The 16,903-nt window shown below is 34.0% G+C and overlaps 1 protein-coding gene across 3 annotated transcripts in view; it reads right to left on the reverse strand.

Annotated features, from left to right (window-relative positions):
- SNX13 (sorting nexin 13) overlaps positions 1 to 16,903 on the reverse strand; it is a 141,151-nt gene that overhangs the window by 92,074 nt on the left and 32,174 nt on the right. For all 3 annotated transcript variants that reach the window (XM_022587589.3, XM_022587582.3, XM_089917693.1), the window contains exons 2-5: positions 9,114 to 9,226; positions 4,904 to 5,006; positions 2,252 to 2,341; positions 1,076 to 1,197 (exon numbers count right to left, since the gene is read on the reverse strand). In XM_022587589.3, the coding sequence (XP_022443297.2) occupies positions 1,076 to 1,197; positions 2,252 to 2,341; positions 4,904 to 5,006; positions 9,114 to 9,226 (428 nt within the window). The remainder of the gene's footprint in view (positions 1 to 1,075; positions 1,198 to 2,251; positions 2,342 to 4,903; positions 5,007 to 9,113; positions 9,227 to 16,903) is intronic.

Below are 16,903 nucleotides of genomic sequence, written 5' to 3' on the forward strand. Positions count from 1 at the left end.
TAACTCTGGGACTTTTTGCTAGTGCTTTGTTTATTACTAAGGCCCTGCTTGAGTAGAAGATAGGCAAGAACCATGCTAAGATGTCACCAATGAGGAGGAACAAGAGAGCTTATTTGTGTTCCCAAAAGCTAATCTTGTACTATTTTATAGTCATGTGACTGTCTGGGAAGCTCTAGCTATTCCAGTAGAAGATGAATGTAACCTGCATGGTGATTCAAACAAACATTTCCTCCATTACACCAGAGGAACTTGCTCCAGAAGATTAGGATCAATCCTGAATGTTTAAGTGTTGCATTTACTTTTACAAAATATATATATATAATACATATATGTTGTGTCTATATTTGTACATATTATATATATTTCATATATTATTTATATATAAATATTAATATTAAAAATACCAACAACAAAAACCTTCCGGGGATTTTAGTGGTGGTTAACAGAAAACAAACTATTCCTTACACCAATATGAGATAAGCTCCCTGACTCCTAAGGTATAGGACTTCACCCTGTTGTATGTTTCAGAACCCCTCCCCTGCCTTATTGTTTTATGGCCATAAATTGCCTCTTGATCATGTCCAAGCATGTCTTTCACTGTGTCAGATTTCCGAATCATGTTCCAGTTGTTTGGCACTGCCACTTGGCCCAGTGCTCATTTTGAGCATAACTGTACTAAATCCTATTTCCAGAACAGTATAATAAGGGAGTGATGCAACTAAAAACAAAATAAAACAGAACAAGAGTATCTGGGTAAGAGGGGAAAAAAGTATTATCGGTAAGTGGGATGAAAGACTTTGAACAGTCACATGATTGGACAACTGGACCCTGAGGAAGAAACGGACGTACAGACTAAGAGAACAGGGATTAGTCAAGATAAACATTCTGTAAATGTAAAGGAACAAAGGTTTTTATGACTCTAGTTCTATAATCTAAGAGTTATCCCACAATAATAATCTACTGTTCTACTTACCATGTAATAAATCAATTTTCTCCTTCCATTTGAAAGTTATTTTCCCTATTGATACAAACAATATTTAAATTTTTCTGCATAAATACAATGCAGTGACCTTACCTAGTAGCAAACTGAATGAGTGCATTCTGAAGAGTCTGCCTAATTTCAAGAAGAAAAGATTCATCATCACTTAGTGTATAATACCAATACTGGACATAATCCCTCAAGGAAAATTGGATAACCTAAAACAAAAATATGGAAAAAAATACAATTTTTTAGGATTTAAAAAGTAACAGTGGCAAAGTAAAACCTGAAAGGATTATTTGCGATTTATATTTACTTGCTACATACTAAATTGTAGCGGTAAATAACTGCCTTCATTAAAAAAGCATCAATATACTAAAACACATTTCAAAAATTTTTCAATTATTTTGGTAGCTCAATTCATCCACTGCCCAAATTTTTTTAAAAATTAAAGAATTATCTATGGCAAAGCCCCACCCAATTTCAGGTAAAGATGAAGCCTGCAGAAAAAATAAATTTCCAATGCTATAACATAATGAAGTTTTAATCAGTTTGATGGAATGAGATGCAAAATAATGTCAAGGGACGCTAATAATCTTGGAAATATGTTTTCTTTTGAGAATATCATCAGATTCATTGCATCAAATTATAAAAATGACAATTCACTTAATTCTAATACCGGTGATGCTGCCAACAGCACTGTTAGCCAATAAATAGCAAATAATACAGTTTAATGTATTATGTTTTTGCAAATCGGACAAAGTAAATATGGGTTCATCTAAAAAATAGTATTACATTTTAAAGTATACATTATTTGTAATAATCACAAAATCAAGAATCGATGAAAAATATTTTGGAGGAGAATAATTCTAATTTTTAAAATATTTTTGAATGAAACCATAAATATCCATTTAAAAAAGTAATTAAACTAGTAGGAAAAACATCTGATTTATCAAACCACTAAGCTTGTTCATTAGCTGAAAAGTAACATTTTAACTATAAAATAATTAGAAACATTATCAGATGTCAGTAAAACCTTTTTTTTCCTAAATGTAAATTCAACCAAAAGGCTTTAATATCGTATTAAGCAAACACCTTATTATAAATAAGTTCATAAGTAAGGCAGCATCTTTATGTACAGACTCCAAGGACAGCATTATAATGAATTTCCAGCATATTACACAAATAGCAAAAATTCTTCTTTAGTATTTTCAAAAGAAATGCACCTAGCACACAACATATGGAATTCAAATACCACATACTGAAACTCACTTGCTGGAGAGGTTCATCAATTATATTGGCACCTGTCAATCTTCTATCGATCTTTATAGTCCTGGCTTCCCGTTTCATTTCTTCTAAGCACTGAAAGGAAACCATAACATTCTATTACATAATTTCTTGATTTAAAGTCTCTGTAGTTTACTTCTAAATAAATATTCATTGTAACTTCCCTGTCATTATCTTCAATTTAATAAATAACCTTATTTCTTGAGACTCAGGTATAAAGCAAACACTATTTCTCAAATTAACAAAACTAGACATCTAGAAAAAAAATCTTGTGTCATCACCAAAAACAATTATCAGCAAACATTATTTAGAATGTGAGAAATTGAAAATATCAGATATAATATTGCCATATTTCAATGAAACTTTAAAATCATAAGTTAGTGTTTCAGGTGAGTCAAATAATTGTCTTTATTAAACACACCCCTATTTCCTCCTTCTCCCTCCCAGCCCAAAACAGTATACCAGCTGCCAAATGAATATATTTTAAATTAATTTTACTTAGGGATGGTTTTTAGCAACTAAAGAAAATGAATATTTCTCTGTAGTCTTCAGAAAGACCAGTGACCTGGAAATCGGGTGAAAAGTAGTAAGACACTCTTCAATTAAAAATACAAACCAAAGCACACACACATATAAAAAACATATGCCTCGAGTTATCACATGCAACCTCTAAGATTTTTTCATAAAATATACTTAGGAATCATTTTAGAAATAGCAATCAAAATCACCATTTTTATACCATATACTAAAAAACAGATTATAAAGACTTAACCAGTCTTGACTATGATTTATTACTGTTTAGGATCTTAATTCTTAAAATATTTTGCATCCTCTCTATGTACCACTCAAGTGAGTGGAAAATATGGATGGCTAGGAAATGATTCAAAAAGAAAAGGCAAAAAAGCAAACAACCCAATAGAAAAATGGGCAGAAGATCTTAATAGAGATTTCTCCAAAGAAGACACACAGATGGCCAGTAGGCACATGAAAAGATGCTCATCACTAATTATTAGAGAAATGCAAATCAAAACTACAATGAGGTACCACCCACCTTACAGCAGTCAGAATGGCCATTATTAAAAAGTCTACAAATAACAAATGCTGGAGAGGGCATGGAGAAAATGGAACCCTCCTACACTGTTGATAGGAATGAAAGTTGGTGTAGCCACTATGGAAAACAGTATGGAGGCTCCTCAGAAAACTAAAAATAGAGTTACCATATGATCCAGCAATCCCAATCGTGGGCATATACCTAGCAAAACTACAATTCAAAAACATACACGCACCCCTACGTTCACTGCAGCACTATTCACAATAGCCAAGACATGGAAACAACCTAAATGTCCATCAACAGATGAATGGATAAAGATGTGGTACATATATACAATGGAATACTCCTCAGCCATCAAAAAGAATGAAATTATGCCATTTGCAGCAACATGGATGCAACTAGAGATTTTCTTATTATATAAATGAAGTAAATCAGAAAGAGAAAGACAAAAAGTATATGGTATCACTTATATGTGCAATCTAAAATATAGCACAAATGAACCTATCTCTAAAACAGAAACAAAATCACAGACAGAGAGAACAGATTTGTGGTTGCCAAGAGGGAGCGGAGGAGGGAGGTGGGTGGACTGGGAGTTTTGGGTTAGTAGATGCAAACTATTACACTTAGAATGGATAAGCAACAAGGTCCTACTGAAGAGCACAGGGAACTATGTCCAATCTCCTGGGATAAACCATAATGGAAAAGAATATTTAAAAAAAGAATGTACGTATGTGTATAACTGAGTCACTTTGCTGTACAGCAGAAATTAACACAACATTGTAAGTCAACTATACCTCAATTAAAAAAAAAAAAAAGGTTCATTTCCTCAGAAAGATCTGTGAGCAAACTCAAAGAATACACACTAAAGGGAGTTTTAAAGGGAGACAGAAGTAAGTTTCAGAGATTACTTTAAAAGTTACAGTAAGTATTAGAAAAAAATGTATTTATTTATCAATATGAAAGTCTTATTAGCACATAATGGATAAGTTAATAACTGTAAAATTCAGTTACTGGCATCAACTCCAGACCATTTGCCTCTCTTCATACAAGAAAAAACATCCTAATCCCACAGTAATAATTGAAGGCAATGAGAATCTGAAGCCTACTTCTAGTACGCAATTCCAATTTTATTTAGAGTATGATATTGAAAACAAAAGAATATGAAAGATAATATAAAATTGGACTTGAATTATTAAAATTATAGAAACTGCACAGCCTAATCGCAAGCTCTATTTTTCAAGTGAGTTAAAGAGAAAGTGCCCATTTTCTTCCCTCTGGTTCCGATGCATTTATTTCATTCAAAACAGTATATTCATTGACATTTCCACAAGTCATACACATCATGCACTGAAATTCTAAGTTAAGACAGCAGGAAAAGACCCCAAATTTCTATCTTTTCCTCAAATTTGCATTCTCACCTTTAACATCTAACATGCATTTTCTAAGCCTGATCAGATAGACTCTCATAAATTTATAGTGAGCATTAGTGAATTATAGGAAAATCTGCCAAGCCATATAAAGATGATCACATATCATCACTGCATACAGCAGGACTTTAAGGTTTCACATTCCTTTACTCTTCTTACCTTAGGAATCCCAGTTGATGTTGGAGGAAGAAATGAGTGTTCACACTGCTCTAGGTCCTTCTCTGAGTTTGTTTTTCCAAAGAGGAGAGTAACCACAAAACCCCTGAAAGAAATTTAATTATAGATACAAAAACAAAACTTCACTACAATTTAACACATCTATTTATTACCAAATATATTTTTCAGATTTAATTGATGGCTTACCATTCACTAAAAAGTCAGTTTGTGACTTTGACGAGGCACAAGGAATTGACAGATTTTGTTAAGTTCTCAAGTTTAAAACAACTATAAACATTTTGTGAATTTATACAATAATGCCTTTACGACTTTTCATCCAATATATTTCATAAAGAATCTCAGGCAACATTTTCAAACTTTAGAAAAATAAACCTTCATTAAATAAGTAGGCAAGCTAATAACCAAAGACAAATGAGATGTACATCTATAGCTATACCCACATTTCTATAATTCTGTTAACTAACTAAAGAGAGATATAACTTGCCACTATGAATACAGAATAAACAAAGGCTATACAGGAAAAAAAAAGATCCAATTTACGATTTGTTTAAAATAAGACTGGAATTTAAAAAATATATAAATATATCCCCAAAAGTTGATTATTTTTAAAACAATTATGGAGTCAAGGTAAGATAAAATACTGGTTTAGAATACTCTGTATTGACTAAATGCTATCAGTATTTCCTACATTTAAAGTTTCCCAAATAAATCTAAGCACTACTAAGTAGATAGGAAATCCATAAAAGAATATTAAATTTTAATTTTATAATGATTTTACACTAATCTTACAATGATTGAAAGAGTGTAGTTGGGGACTTCCCTGGTGGCGCAGTGGTTAAGAATCCGTCTGTCAATGCAGGGGACACAGGTTCGATCCCTGGTCCAGGAAGATCCCACATGCCGCGGAGCAACTAAGCTCGTGTGCCACAACTACTGAGCCCGCGTGACACAGCTACTGAAGCCCGTGTGCCCTAGAGCCCGTGCTCCGCAACAAAAGAAGCTACTGCAATGAGAAGCCCACGCACTGCAACGAAGAGTAGTCCCCGCTCGCCACAACTAGAGAAAGCCCATGTGCAGCAACGAAGACCCAACATGGACGGACGGACAGAAGGAAGGAAGGAAGGGTGCAGTGACAAGAAAGGAACAGTAAAAAATTAAACAGTCAGCCTTAGCTATTGAAAGGAAGATTCTCAAGGTCCTCTGCTTTTTGTGGCTATCTGCCATTTCACCACTCTTCAGTACAGGCACCACATAAGCAAGGAGGAGGTTGGAGAAACAGATAAAGTCAAATCAACTCATGTCATCAATTCTGTTTGTTTCTTTTTTAAAAGGCTGGCCTCAGAATTATCAGTAAATTTCACATATCTGTGTTGTATCTGACATTATTACTAAGAATCAGGTTGGCCTTGTATTTCAGTTTTACCTAGCTGTAAGCATATTTAGACACAATAAAATGCTGATATTAAGTTAACAATGCATTTCTAAAAACATTATCATAAAATAAACTGATAAAACGTTCACCTTTGCCCACAGTGTGACAGTAGGAAGGTAAGCTAAGGAATAGTATGATCTTAGAAAGAACCTAATTAATAGCTTCAGCCTTGAGGTTTAAGTAAAAACAGGTGCTACAAATGATTGCATAACCAAACAAACATAACGGGAATGCCATTAAATAACTCATATCAGTACTGAAGGTATCCCAAAATAACCAGAAAAAAAAAACCCACCAAAATTCAAAAACACAAAAACCAAAAACTTCTGAGTGGTTTTCTTTCCAAAGGGTTTCTTTATTTTAGAAAATAAGGGATTACCATTGACTATAAGCAAAACATATACATTATCAACACTGTATACAGGTAAACTGCAGAACTCAAAAACTTAAGTTTTACTAGCCAAAAAAAAAAAAGATAGTTTCCATAAGAAAATGTATTAATTCCTCTCTGACTTGCATTTTAACTAGGAAAAAGAACAAAAACAAATCTTTAAAACTTACACAACAAAAACAAAAAAACACTAAAACTAAGAAATGATTTTTAGTTATATGTAATGTAACTACTTTATTTAAGATTGATATATAAAAGCCTATTTTTGCTCTTAAAATTCATAAGGCACTAAACTATATAAATAAAGCTACATTAAAGAAAAGACAATCATTCTTCATAATTAGAGCCAAAATTAGAAAGATTTTTGACTCAGCAATTGTGATACTCACTGACTGTAACTGAGTAACCTGGGAATGCTTAATTAACTAATCCTCTGAGAAGATTCTGGATGCTTGTTAGTATATAAATTGAAGTCCCCTTACTGTGGCACTATATTTCCTGACATCAGTAGTCTGGAACAGAATATCAAATCAATTTATGACATAACATGAACTTGGAATTTCAGATCCTTCCATGTGACTTAATATTATCTAAAGAGTTTATAGTGGCCCTCCCACACCTACCAATATCCCAACTTATCTAAAAAAATTCACAGAACTTTACAAATATCCAAAAACTTTCTTGAAATTATTCCTTAATAAATTAGCAGACTCAAAAAGGGAACAACAAAGGTTCCTGGGACTTCGAAATGAATGGACTCGTGACCCTTTTCCCTTTCCCAAATTTTATATGGAGCAGTTGAGTCTAAGAGAAAGGATTCTCACCCCTCTACCTTCATCTATAACGCTGCAATTTCTTCCCTTTCTGAAGTATTGTAAAATATTCTGAAATCCTTCCTCACTTTTGCCAAAGGCTTATTCAATTAGTGAAATAAAAGAAATCTTTCCTTTGTGAGAGAAACATCTCAATTTCCCTTCCAATCAATAAAAGCAGCCATGACCTTGTGGGGGAGTGGTGCAAGCATGCAGCTCTGGCCTTGATTTGTGACTAAAGAATGTAATTTAGGAAGCCCAAATGGCTGCAGATCTGTAAGTCTTCAATCATCTTTATAATCAATAAAGATATTCAGAACTCCATTTATCTGATTCCTATGGCTTATTTCTTAATTGTCTCAGTATACAATACCATATCCAAGCAATTATAAGGAAAATATTAAATCTAATATAAAATACAGTTTTATGAATAGTCCTCGATGTAGCTTCCCAGTTAAATTAATTCTCACTTGTCCAACAATCAGTGGGTGACCTCCCTATAAAATGGTTACACATGATTTTCAAACTCATAACCTGAAAAATGTGACAGGTGGTATATATATTCAGAAGCCATCCCTTCAGTCTCTCTCAGGCCACAGTTTATATATGCTATTCAATTCAGCTAAGTCCTCTAAACCTATAGGCTCAAACAATTCCTCCAAATATTTGGGGTCTCAAAAGATTTTTCTGAAAGAACTCATAGGTATTCACTGCACAAATAATTACATAAATGTATTATACATATACAAATACACATATATATACATACACACATTAACAACAAAATGCTCATTTCAGCTAAACTACCTTGTTCAGAGTACCTAAGTAGCAAGCATCTCTCTTGTTTATACATTTTCTTACATATAATTCATATCTGATACCAAACATTCTACATAGGAAGCTATACTAAATCATGACTGAAACCTCTCCTGTAAAGTTTTATCAACTCAAGGTAAAGCATAAACACTGTAAACCAAATAACCATGAAGAGAAAAATGGCAAAATCAGGTGTTTGTTGGAATTTTCTAGAACAAAATGACAGCATTCACTAAGGGAAATAATTAACACAATAATTAACATTAACATAATAATTAACATTAGTGTCTGAAGTCTAATCAATGAAACAGTCAGTATCTTCTAGTCTGTAAAACTTGATGTGTCATCTCAATTTAACTTATTTATCTTATTATTATAATAGATAAGGAAATTTCAACCTTAAAGGGGAAATAACACCAAAAGGAATAAAAAAATCTTAAAAAACTTTTCAAGTTACACAAAAAAGTTTATATCATCAGAAATTGATATTTATTTTTGAAGATGATGACCCATATTGCTGGTACAAATCATAACCATCATCGTTTTTATTTCTATAGTTATCTTAATTTTACTATTTTTAACTCTGGTAAAAACAATTTGCAAAAATAGCATTCACAAATAAATCATACTGCCATTTCTCATGATCATTTTTTTTTCTTATTGAGGTCTCATAGTCATTTGTTTCCATTTTGAACAACTGAACATGACATGAATTATAAAATTATCATTGAGAATACTTACCCACCCACAAAGCAGAGGATATAAAATGCCAAATAAAATATTACAAAGGGTCCAAACGTTATTAGAGAAAGGACAATGCCAAGGCTTCCCCATCCCCATATGGACAGACTGGTCTGAAATAAAGCAGGAAAAAAATCTTTTTAATTAATAAATAATTTTCCATAGGAACTAGAAAAGAACCAACAAAACTTTTACATAGTTTATGTTTCTCCTTTTAAGCATTCATGGTATTGTTTCAGTAATTTTAAAAATATTTACTTTTGAAAGTGTTAAGTACATTCTTGGAAATTTATCTCCCAGAAACAATATACAAAATCTATATGTAGAAACAAATTTATAGCATATCAGCAACGATTTTAAAAAACAATCTATTGGCAATATAAATGAACAAATTACATAAATTGTTGAATGACATGAAAAGTATTTATAATAAAAACATTTATACATTTATATATGCAAAAGCATTTATGAAAGCTTAAGTAGACAACAGATTGTACTTGTTTATATTTCATCTTAAAACTACAGCATGAGACTTTCTAAAAATTAAAATTTCAAGGTAAAAAATCCATGTCTCACTAAAAATTATATTTTTATTTACTCAAATTATTTGCAGAAATTTGTAAAATTATAACTGCACAACTTCCAACTTCCCATTACCAAAATTTACCACGAGTTCAACAAAACATCTCTAAAAATTCTCCATCCTGTTTCCCTATTTCGCTTAGAATTATACTGTATTATCTATTAAAAATACTCCTTTTGTTGAAGGCAAACTGGATTTTAGCAATTTAAGTCATTATGAAATAAATAAATGTATTCAGTTCAACAAGTTCCTATATCCATTTGCCTTGTACTGTGAGGTATACAAAGGATGCATTTGTCCCACTCCTGCCATCAAGAAGCCCAGAGAAGAATGTCTTACAGGAATGAAACAATTAGACACTGAACCAAAAGAAAATAATAGAAAGCATTATAAGATGCTAAACTGAACAAAATTAATGACAAAAAAACTATGGAATAGACAATAAGTGCTAAGGACTATGAGAGAAAGCACAGTTTTACTTATTTATTCATTCATTCATTCATTCATTCACCAGTCATTGACTGCTTCCTATGTGCTGTAAGTTCAAAGTGCTTGGGATATCACAAGGAATAAAGTATACCCTCATAAATCTACATTTTAGTAAGGGAAGAACAACAAGCACACCCTCATGAATTTACATACCTTCGTAAGTTTACATTCCAGAAGAGGAAAAAAGACATATAAATAAGTAAATATATATCAGATGGGGATAAATGCTATAGAAAAAAATAAAACAATTGCATGTGGTTGATCTAAGAAGCTTTCAATGATTAAGTGACACATGAACAGAAATCTTAGATAAGATATATGGAAAATTTATAATAGTCTTCCTACCCCCAAATAATATTTTTCCATTTATTCATATCTTCTATGTCCCTCAGTGAAGGGTTTTTTTAAATTTCTTCTATATAAGGCCTTCACAACTCTTGTTCATTTGTATTTTTATTACCTTTTTTCCTCATCCTGGCCACATCTTTTTAACCAGAGGACAGAATGCCTACTGATGTTTCTACCCTGCCTTCATGATCTCCTCCTTGAATCAGCTGGGGATACTATTCCACCTATGAAGTGGTCTCCCCTGACTTCTTTCCAAGAGCTGAAAGTAGACCATGGCGGTTTAGAATAAAGTACAGAACATTTCAGTCCCTCTGACAATAGTTCTGCTGAACATCCGGGACCTGATCCACACTATAGTACTGCCAGATGGCCAACTATAAAAAACAGATGTGATTTCCCAAGATTCATTCAAAACCTTTTCCACTGACTTTCCTGAAAAGAGTTCTTACAAACTCTCAGGAAAGCTCAGACCAGACTATGACCCAGATACTTTATCCAGCCTACCTTCTTCAATGATACTTGACCTAATATTAGCAATATTACTCTTTCTTTACAAAGTTATATTTATGCTTGCTCACCATTTTTCATAGCTAAACAACTTACTGTTTAAGGATCTATTCAGAGGTTTGAACAATGAAACCAAGCAAAATGGCTATCTCTGGAGATAAAGGAAAGAAGGGAGCATGCAACTGGAGGACAATACACAGGGGGCGTCTCAAATACTCAATACTCAAATGTTCTATATTTTTTAACCAGGTGTTTGCTCTAAACTGTATAAATGTGTTATGGCTCCAACTGTATGACTATATCAATTAAAGAAATTTAAAAATTAAATTTTCAGGGCTTCCCTGGTGGTGCAGTGGTTGAGAGTCCGCCTGCCGATGCAGGAGACACGGGTTCGTGCCCCAGTGCGGGAAGATCTCACATGCCGCGGAGCGGCTGGGCCCGTGAGCCATGGTCGCTGAGCCTGCGCATCTGGAGCCTGTGCTCCGCAACGGGAGAGGCCACAACAGAGAGAGGCCCGCGTACCGCAAAAAAAAATAATAATAAACTTTCAAAAAAGAATCACAATTATATAATGTGGCAAAGATTATGAACTCAATTATTTAACACGGGGAGATGCTCAATTGTCTAAAAGCTCAAATTTTCAGAATCTTACAAGTCTCTTCTTACTCATTTGAAAATGGCAGCAAAAATCATCAAAAAACAAACTCTTATTCATTCAACAAATATTTGGGAAGAGCTACGTGCCAGATGCTAGTGATTTAACAGTGAACAAAACAGACATTACCGTCACATGAAAAAACAAAAAAATCTATGGAGAAGAACCTTTCCTTAATTAAGTTTGAGAGGAATTTCTATATTCCAGGGACTAATAAAATTAAACATTTCTAATCAAGCAAGTCAGGTGCTCATTTGTTTTGTGGTTAATCTCATAATATTTAACTTCAAATGTTAAACTATTCAATGAAATATCAGAATAGAGAATTGTCCAAAATTGAGAAAGTTTCATGTTATATTTAGTGTTCCCATTTACATATTTGGCTAATATTATAATCTTAACTGGTGAGATTAAGAAGAACATTTGATCTAAAACCATTTAAAATTTTTGAGTTCTAATTATTTCCTAAGACGATACAGGATGATAAAATTTACAAAAATTTTGCACTACATCAGAAACTTTTTACAAATTCAGAACGGAAGCCAAAAAATATAAATAAATCCACTTCACAGTGATTTACATTAAAATAATACTTGATATGTTACTATTTTCTTCTCCAAACACAACAATCAACACTGAAATATTCATGTGTCTGGTTCCCTAAAATCACCGACACACCAACTGTGAGATGGAAGAAATCTTCGTGATCATCTACTGCAGTACTTCTCAGACTTTAAGAATCTTAAATGCAGGTTCTTAAAATGCAGATTCTGATCCATTATATCTGGGGTGGGGTCTGTGATACTTTTATTTCTAATAAGCTACCAAAACTGTTCAGAACTAACGACAATTATATATTTATAATTCTCCTAAATTAGCCTCTAGGTCCACAAAACCTTACAATTCCAGAACCCAAAACCTCTGAAAATCAATATTGTACCAAGTATTCTACATACCTATCTCATTTACTCCTCAGAACAACTTATGAAGTAATCAAGAAGGTAATACAGCATAGTGCTCAAAAAATATGAACCCTGGAGTTTAACTATCTGAGTGCAAATCTCACGTTTACTATTTATTAGCTGTGTAACCACTCCACGCCTTCATTTCCTCACCTACATTACGTGGTTTTTTGGGGAGTAAATAAGCCCATGGTCTAGTGGTCGATTTTAGCTTAATCGTTATTATTATCCCTAGTTTAACAACATAGAAACTAAAATACAGAGAAGTTTTTTAAAAAATGGCCCAAGGTCACACAGTATGAGAGTGGGATTTGATCCTATTCAAATCCTGACTCCTTAATGAACCTTAAAATTTGTCAGCTGACAACTGCCTGAAATTAAAACTCACAATAAGAAAAAAATGTTAAAATCATAAATGAGTGCTTTCTTTTATTTAAATATTCATCAGCTTAATATGCCTCTCAAGAAATTAGTCAGAACACTACTTGTAATGAATGTTATAAATTCCTGGTTTGAGTATCAAGTACATAAAGTATAATTTTTATTAGACAATCAGTTTATCTATAAATAATGAAAATAATTTCAGTTTCAAAGGGTATCAATTTTATTAGCATGCCCTGGTTCTTATATGTATCAGTTTGGCCTTGAGCAGAGGGACACACAGACATAAAAAATGACTCCTGCTGCCAAGATGCTTAAAATCGAGACGTGACAATGTAAAAAATCTTAAATGCCTCCTGATAGTAGAAAGCAAATGGAAATAATTTACATTGTGGTATTTTATGCCTATCAATTCATACTACCATTTATCTTATTTCATCCTCATCACAGACTTTTATTGGGCTGGCCAAAAGGTTTGTTCAGTTTTTTCCGTAAGACGGCTCCAGTAGCACTTAGCTGTCTTTAACTTCATTTGAAACAATTTTGTTAGATTGTATGTGACAGCTGTCCTATCAGCATGCATTTTAAAAAAATACTTACAAAAATTGGTGAATTTTTGTGTAGCCATTTTAATACTGAAGATGGAAGAAAAAAAGCAACATTTCCGGCATATTATGTTTTATTATTTCAAGAAAGGTAAAAACACAACTGAAACGCAAATAAAGATTTGTGCAGTGTATGGAGAAAGTGCTGTGACTGACTGACTGGGTCAAAAGTGGTTTGCACAGTTTCGTGCTGGAGATTTCTCGCTGGACAAGGCTCCATGGTTGGGTAGACTAGTTGAAGTGGACAGTGATCAAGACATTAATTGAGAACAATCAACATTATACCATGTGGGAGATAGCCGGCACACTCAACATACCCAAATCAAGCGCTGAAAATCATTTGCACCAGCTTGGTTACGTTAATTGCTTTGATGTTTGGGTGCCACATAAGTTAAGTGAAAGAAAACTTCTAACCGTATTTCTGTATGTGATTCTCTACTTGAACGTAATGAAAACGTTCCGTTTTTAAAACAAATTGTGACGGGCGATGAAAAGTGGATACTGTACAATAATGTGGAACAGAACAGATCGTGGGGCAAGCGAAATGAACCACCAACAACCACACTAAAGGCCGGATCTTCATCCAAAGAAGACGATGTTGTGTATATGGAGGGAGTGGAAGGGAGTCCTCTATTATGAGCTCCTTCCAGAAAACCAAACGATTAATTCCAACAACTACTGCTCCCAGTTAGACCACCTGAAAGCACCATTTGACGAAAAGCATCCAGAATTAGTCAACAGAAAACGCATAAACTTCCATGAGGATAAACGCAAGACTGCATGTTTCTCTGATGACCAGGCAAAAACTGTTAGGGCTTGGCTGGGAAGTTCTGATTCATCTGCCCCTTCAGATTTCCATTTATTTAGATCTTTACAAAATTCTCTTAATGGAAAAAATTTCAATTCTCTGGAAGACTGTAAAAGGCACCTGGAACAGTTCTTTGCTCAAAAAGATAAAAAGTTTTGGGAAGACGGAATTATGAAGTTGCCTGGAAAATGGCAGAACATAGTGGAACAAAAGGGTGAATATGCTGTTCAATAAAGTTCTTGGTGAAAATGAAAAATGTGCCTTTTTACTTAAAAAACCGAAGGCACTTTTTGGACACCCCAATATGATAGGAAAGGTAGCAGAATACAGTACTAAAAACACAGAATCAGAAATTACAGGTTCCAGTTTGCCACTAATGTTCTATGTAACCACTGCAAAATCACTAACCACTCTTTGATCCAGAACTCACACTAGCGCAATGAAGAAGCTGAGCTGTGAGACCATCCCTCAAGTCAAGTCTATCTAAAGCAGACTTGATTAAGCAACTTGGATGCAGAGCTAGGCATAGACTCTCCCGGCTACGTGTGGAGAGTGGGGCTAAGTGCAAACACCTATTTTATATATTAATAGATCACATGAAGAACAGACTGTCAGAGCTCCCAGAGAACGGACCTTGGACTCTCATAAGAGTCTTACTAGAGTGAGTCAGCCACTCTCAGTTATATTCACCTGATATGTCTCAACACATTACATGGCATACGGCAGCCAGATAGGGCTGAGAATCTTAAAGCTGATATTACTTCAGTGCCAACCTGGATCACAGAAATTATATAAAAGAATTCAACAACAAAAACAAGTACCCATAAGAAGAGTCGCTTTATTGAAACTATAGATTGTTTTCCTTCCACCTTATTCCACCTATAATAAATTGGAAGTTCTTCTCCAAGTAATTTCAGTAGAATGTGCTCCTGACACAGAACTTTGGCTCATTCAACATTACATAATAATTTAACCAAGGCCTGCTACAAAGAAGCTGCTCACTAAATACAGAACTAATTAATTAATTTACTAACTAGAGAAATTAAATAAGGGAGGGAATGGAAAGAGAAGGTAGGGGAGAAAAGAGAGAAAAGGGGAAAGGGCAAGAAAAGGAAAAGGGGAAGGGAAAGGGAAAAAGAAAAGAACGCTAAATTGAAGTCCTGCCCCTCACTCCCACCTTAGGACTTTAGGCAGAGTTATACATTCCTACCAGCACAACCCTCACCAAGCCCCCAACCTCCAAAAAAAAAAAAATCTCCCAAGAGCTTGGTCCTTTTTCTCCCATAGGACTGATGTACAGAAATAACATACTTTTGACTGTCTCAACATAACCTACATCAGCCTACATCACAACTTCCCTTTCAGGGAGGCAGCCACGAAGAGGCAGCCACACAGGGATCATTAGTACATTTAGCTAAGTTGGTCCCAAAACCCCTCTTTTCATACTCCTGGGACACGGAAGTAAAGATCCTCTTCCACTCACGTGTATTTAAGATACCTAGTATATCCTTGTGAGGATGATTAAAGACTAGCATGATATGGTGCACATTTTCAATCCAGCTGTTGAGCCAGGAGGGATAGAGGGTCTTGTCTCCAAGATGGCTAACTGCCCAGCTGGCAAAGATAATGGCCACTGGCTACCTGTGGAGATTATCCTCTCTCTCCCAACTAGGGGTGCCCAGAATAATTAGGTTATATACACACATATACACCAGCCCCATGTATTTTTAGTTCTTTGGTAACAGAACCCTCTCCCTTAAAACAGAAATCTATTGTTCAACTTTTATATTTTTTCAAGAATTAATTACGTACACATATGTAGGTAACTACTTTAACAAACCCTTCAATATTATATTAGAGCAGTAGTTATAAAAGATCATACACTACTACATAATTAGGACCCCGAGCATCCAATGATGAAGAAAATACAAGGAAACAAAAAAAGCTACAATTATTTCAGTGTTTTTTAAACTAGATACCATCAATTACAAAATAACTATACAGTCTGAAACAACAGCAGGTACATTCATATGCACTTGTTTTTTCAGGATACAAACTAAGTTAGGCTGCACAACCCCTCCCCAGCCCACAGCCCATACATTGGGGATCACTGGAATTAGAGTCTAAAAGAAATTACAGTACTGAAAAAACAAAGGACTGTATTTACTGAGTGCTTTCCCTTATAAAGAATAATACAAGTATTTAAAATGTGGATGGAGCAGTATAGCAAAGAACAGTCCTGACAGGCTTCTAGTAGACTCAACGCCTCCAACTTCAAAACCATGTTAACAAGGTTTCCTGAATTTCCAATTAAAGGTCCAGTAGATACACAAAGCTGAAATAAATTAATCAAAGGTGCTTTTTAGAAGCTGTATTTTTATAGTTATACATAATGTTTTTGTGCCTTAATAATAAATAACTGCAGGACTTCCCTGGTGACACAGTGGATAAG

The sequence above is a fragment of the Delphinapterus leucas genome, chromosome 9 (genome assembly GCF_059928025.1).
Source record: "Delphinapterus leucas isolate spDelLeu-1000000601 "Yukka" chromosome 9, BTC_Dleu_Yukka2, whole genome shotgun sequence".
Classification (NCBI taxonomy): domain Eukaryota; kingdom Metazoa; phylum Chordata; class Mammalia; order Artiodactyla; family Monodontidae; genus Delphinapterus; species Delphinapterus leucas.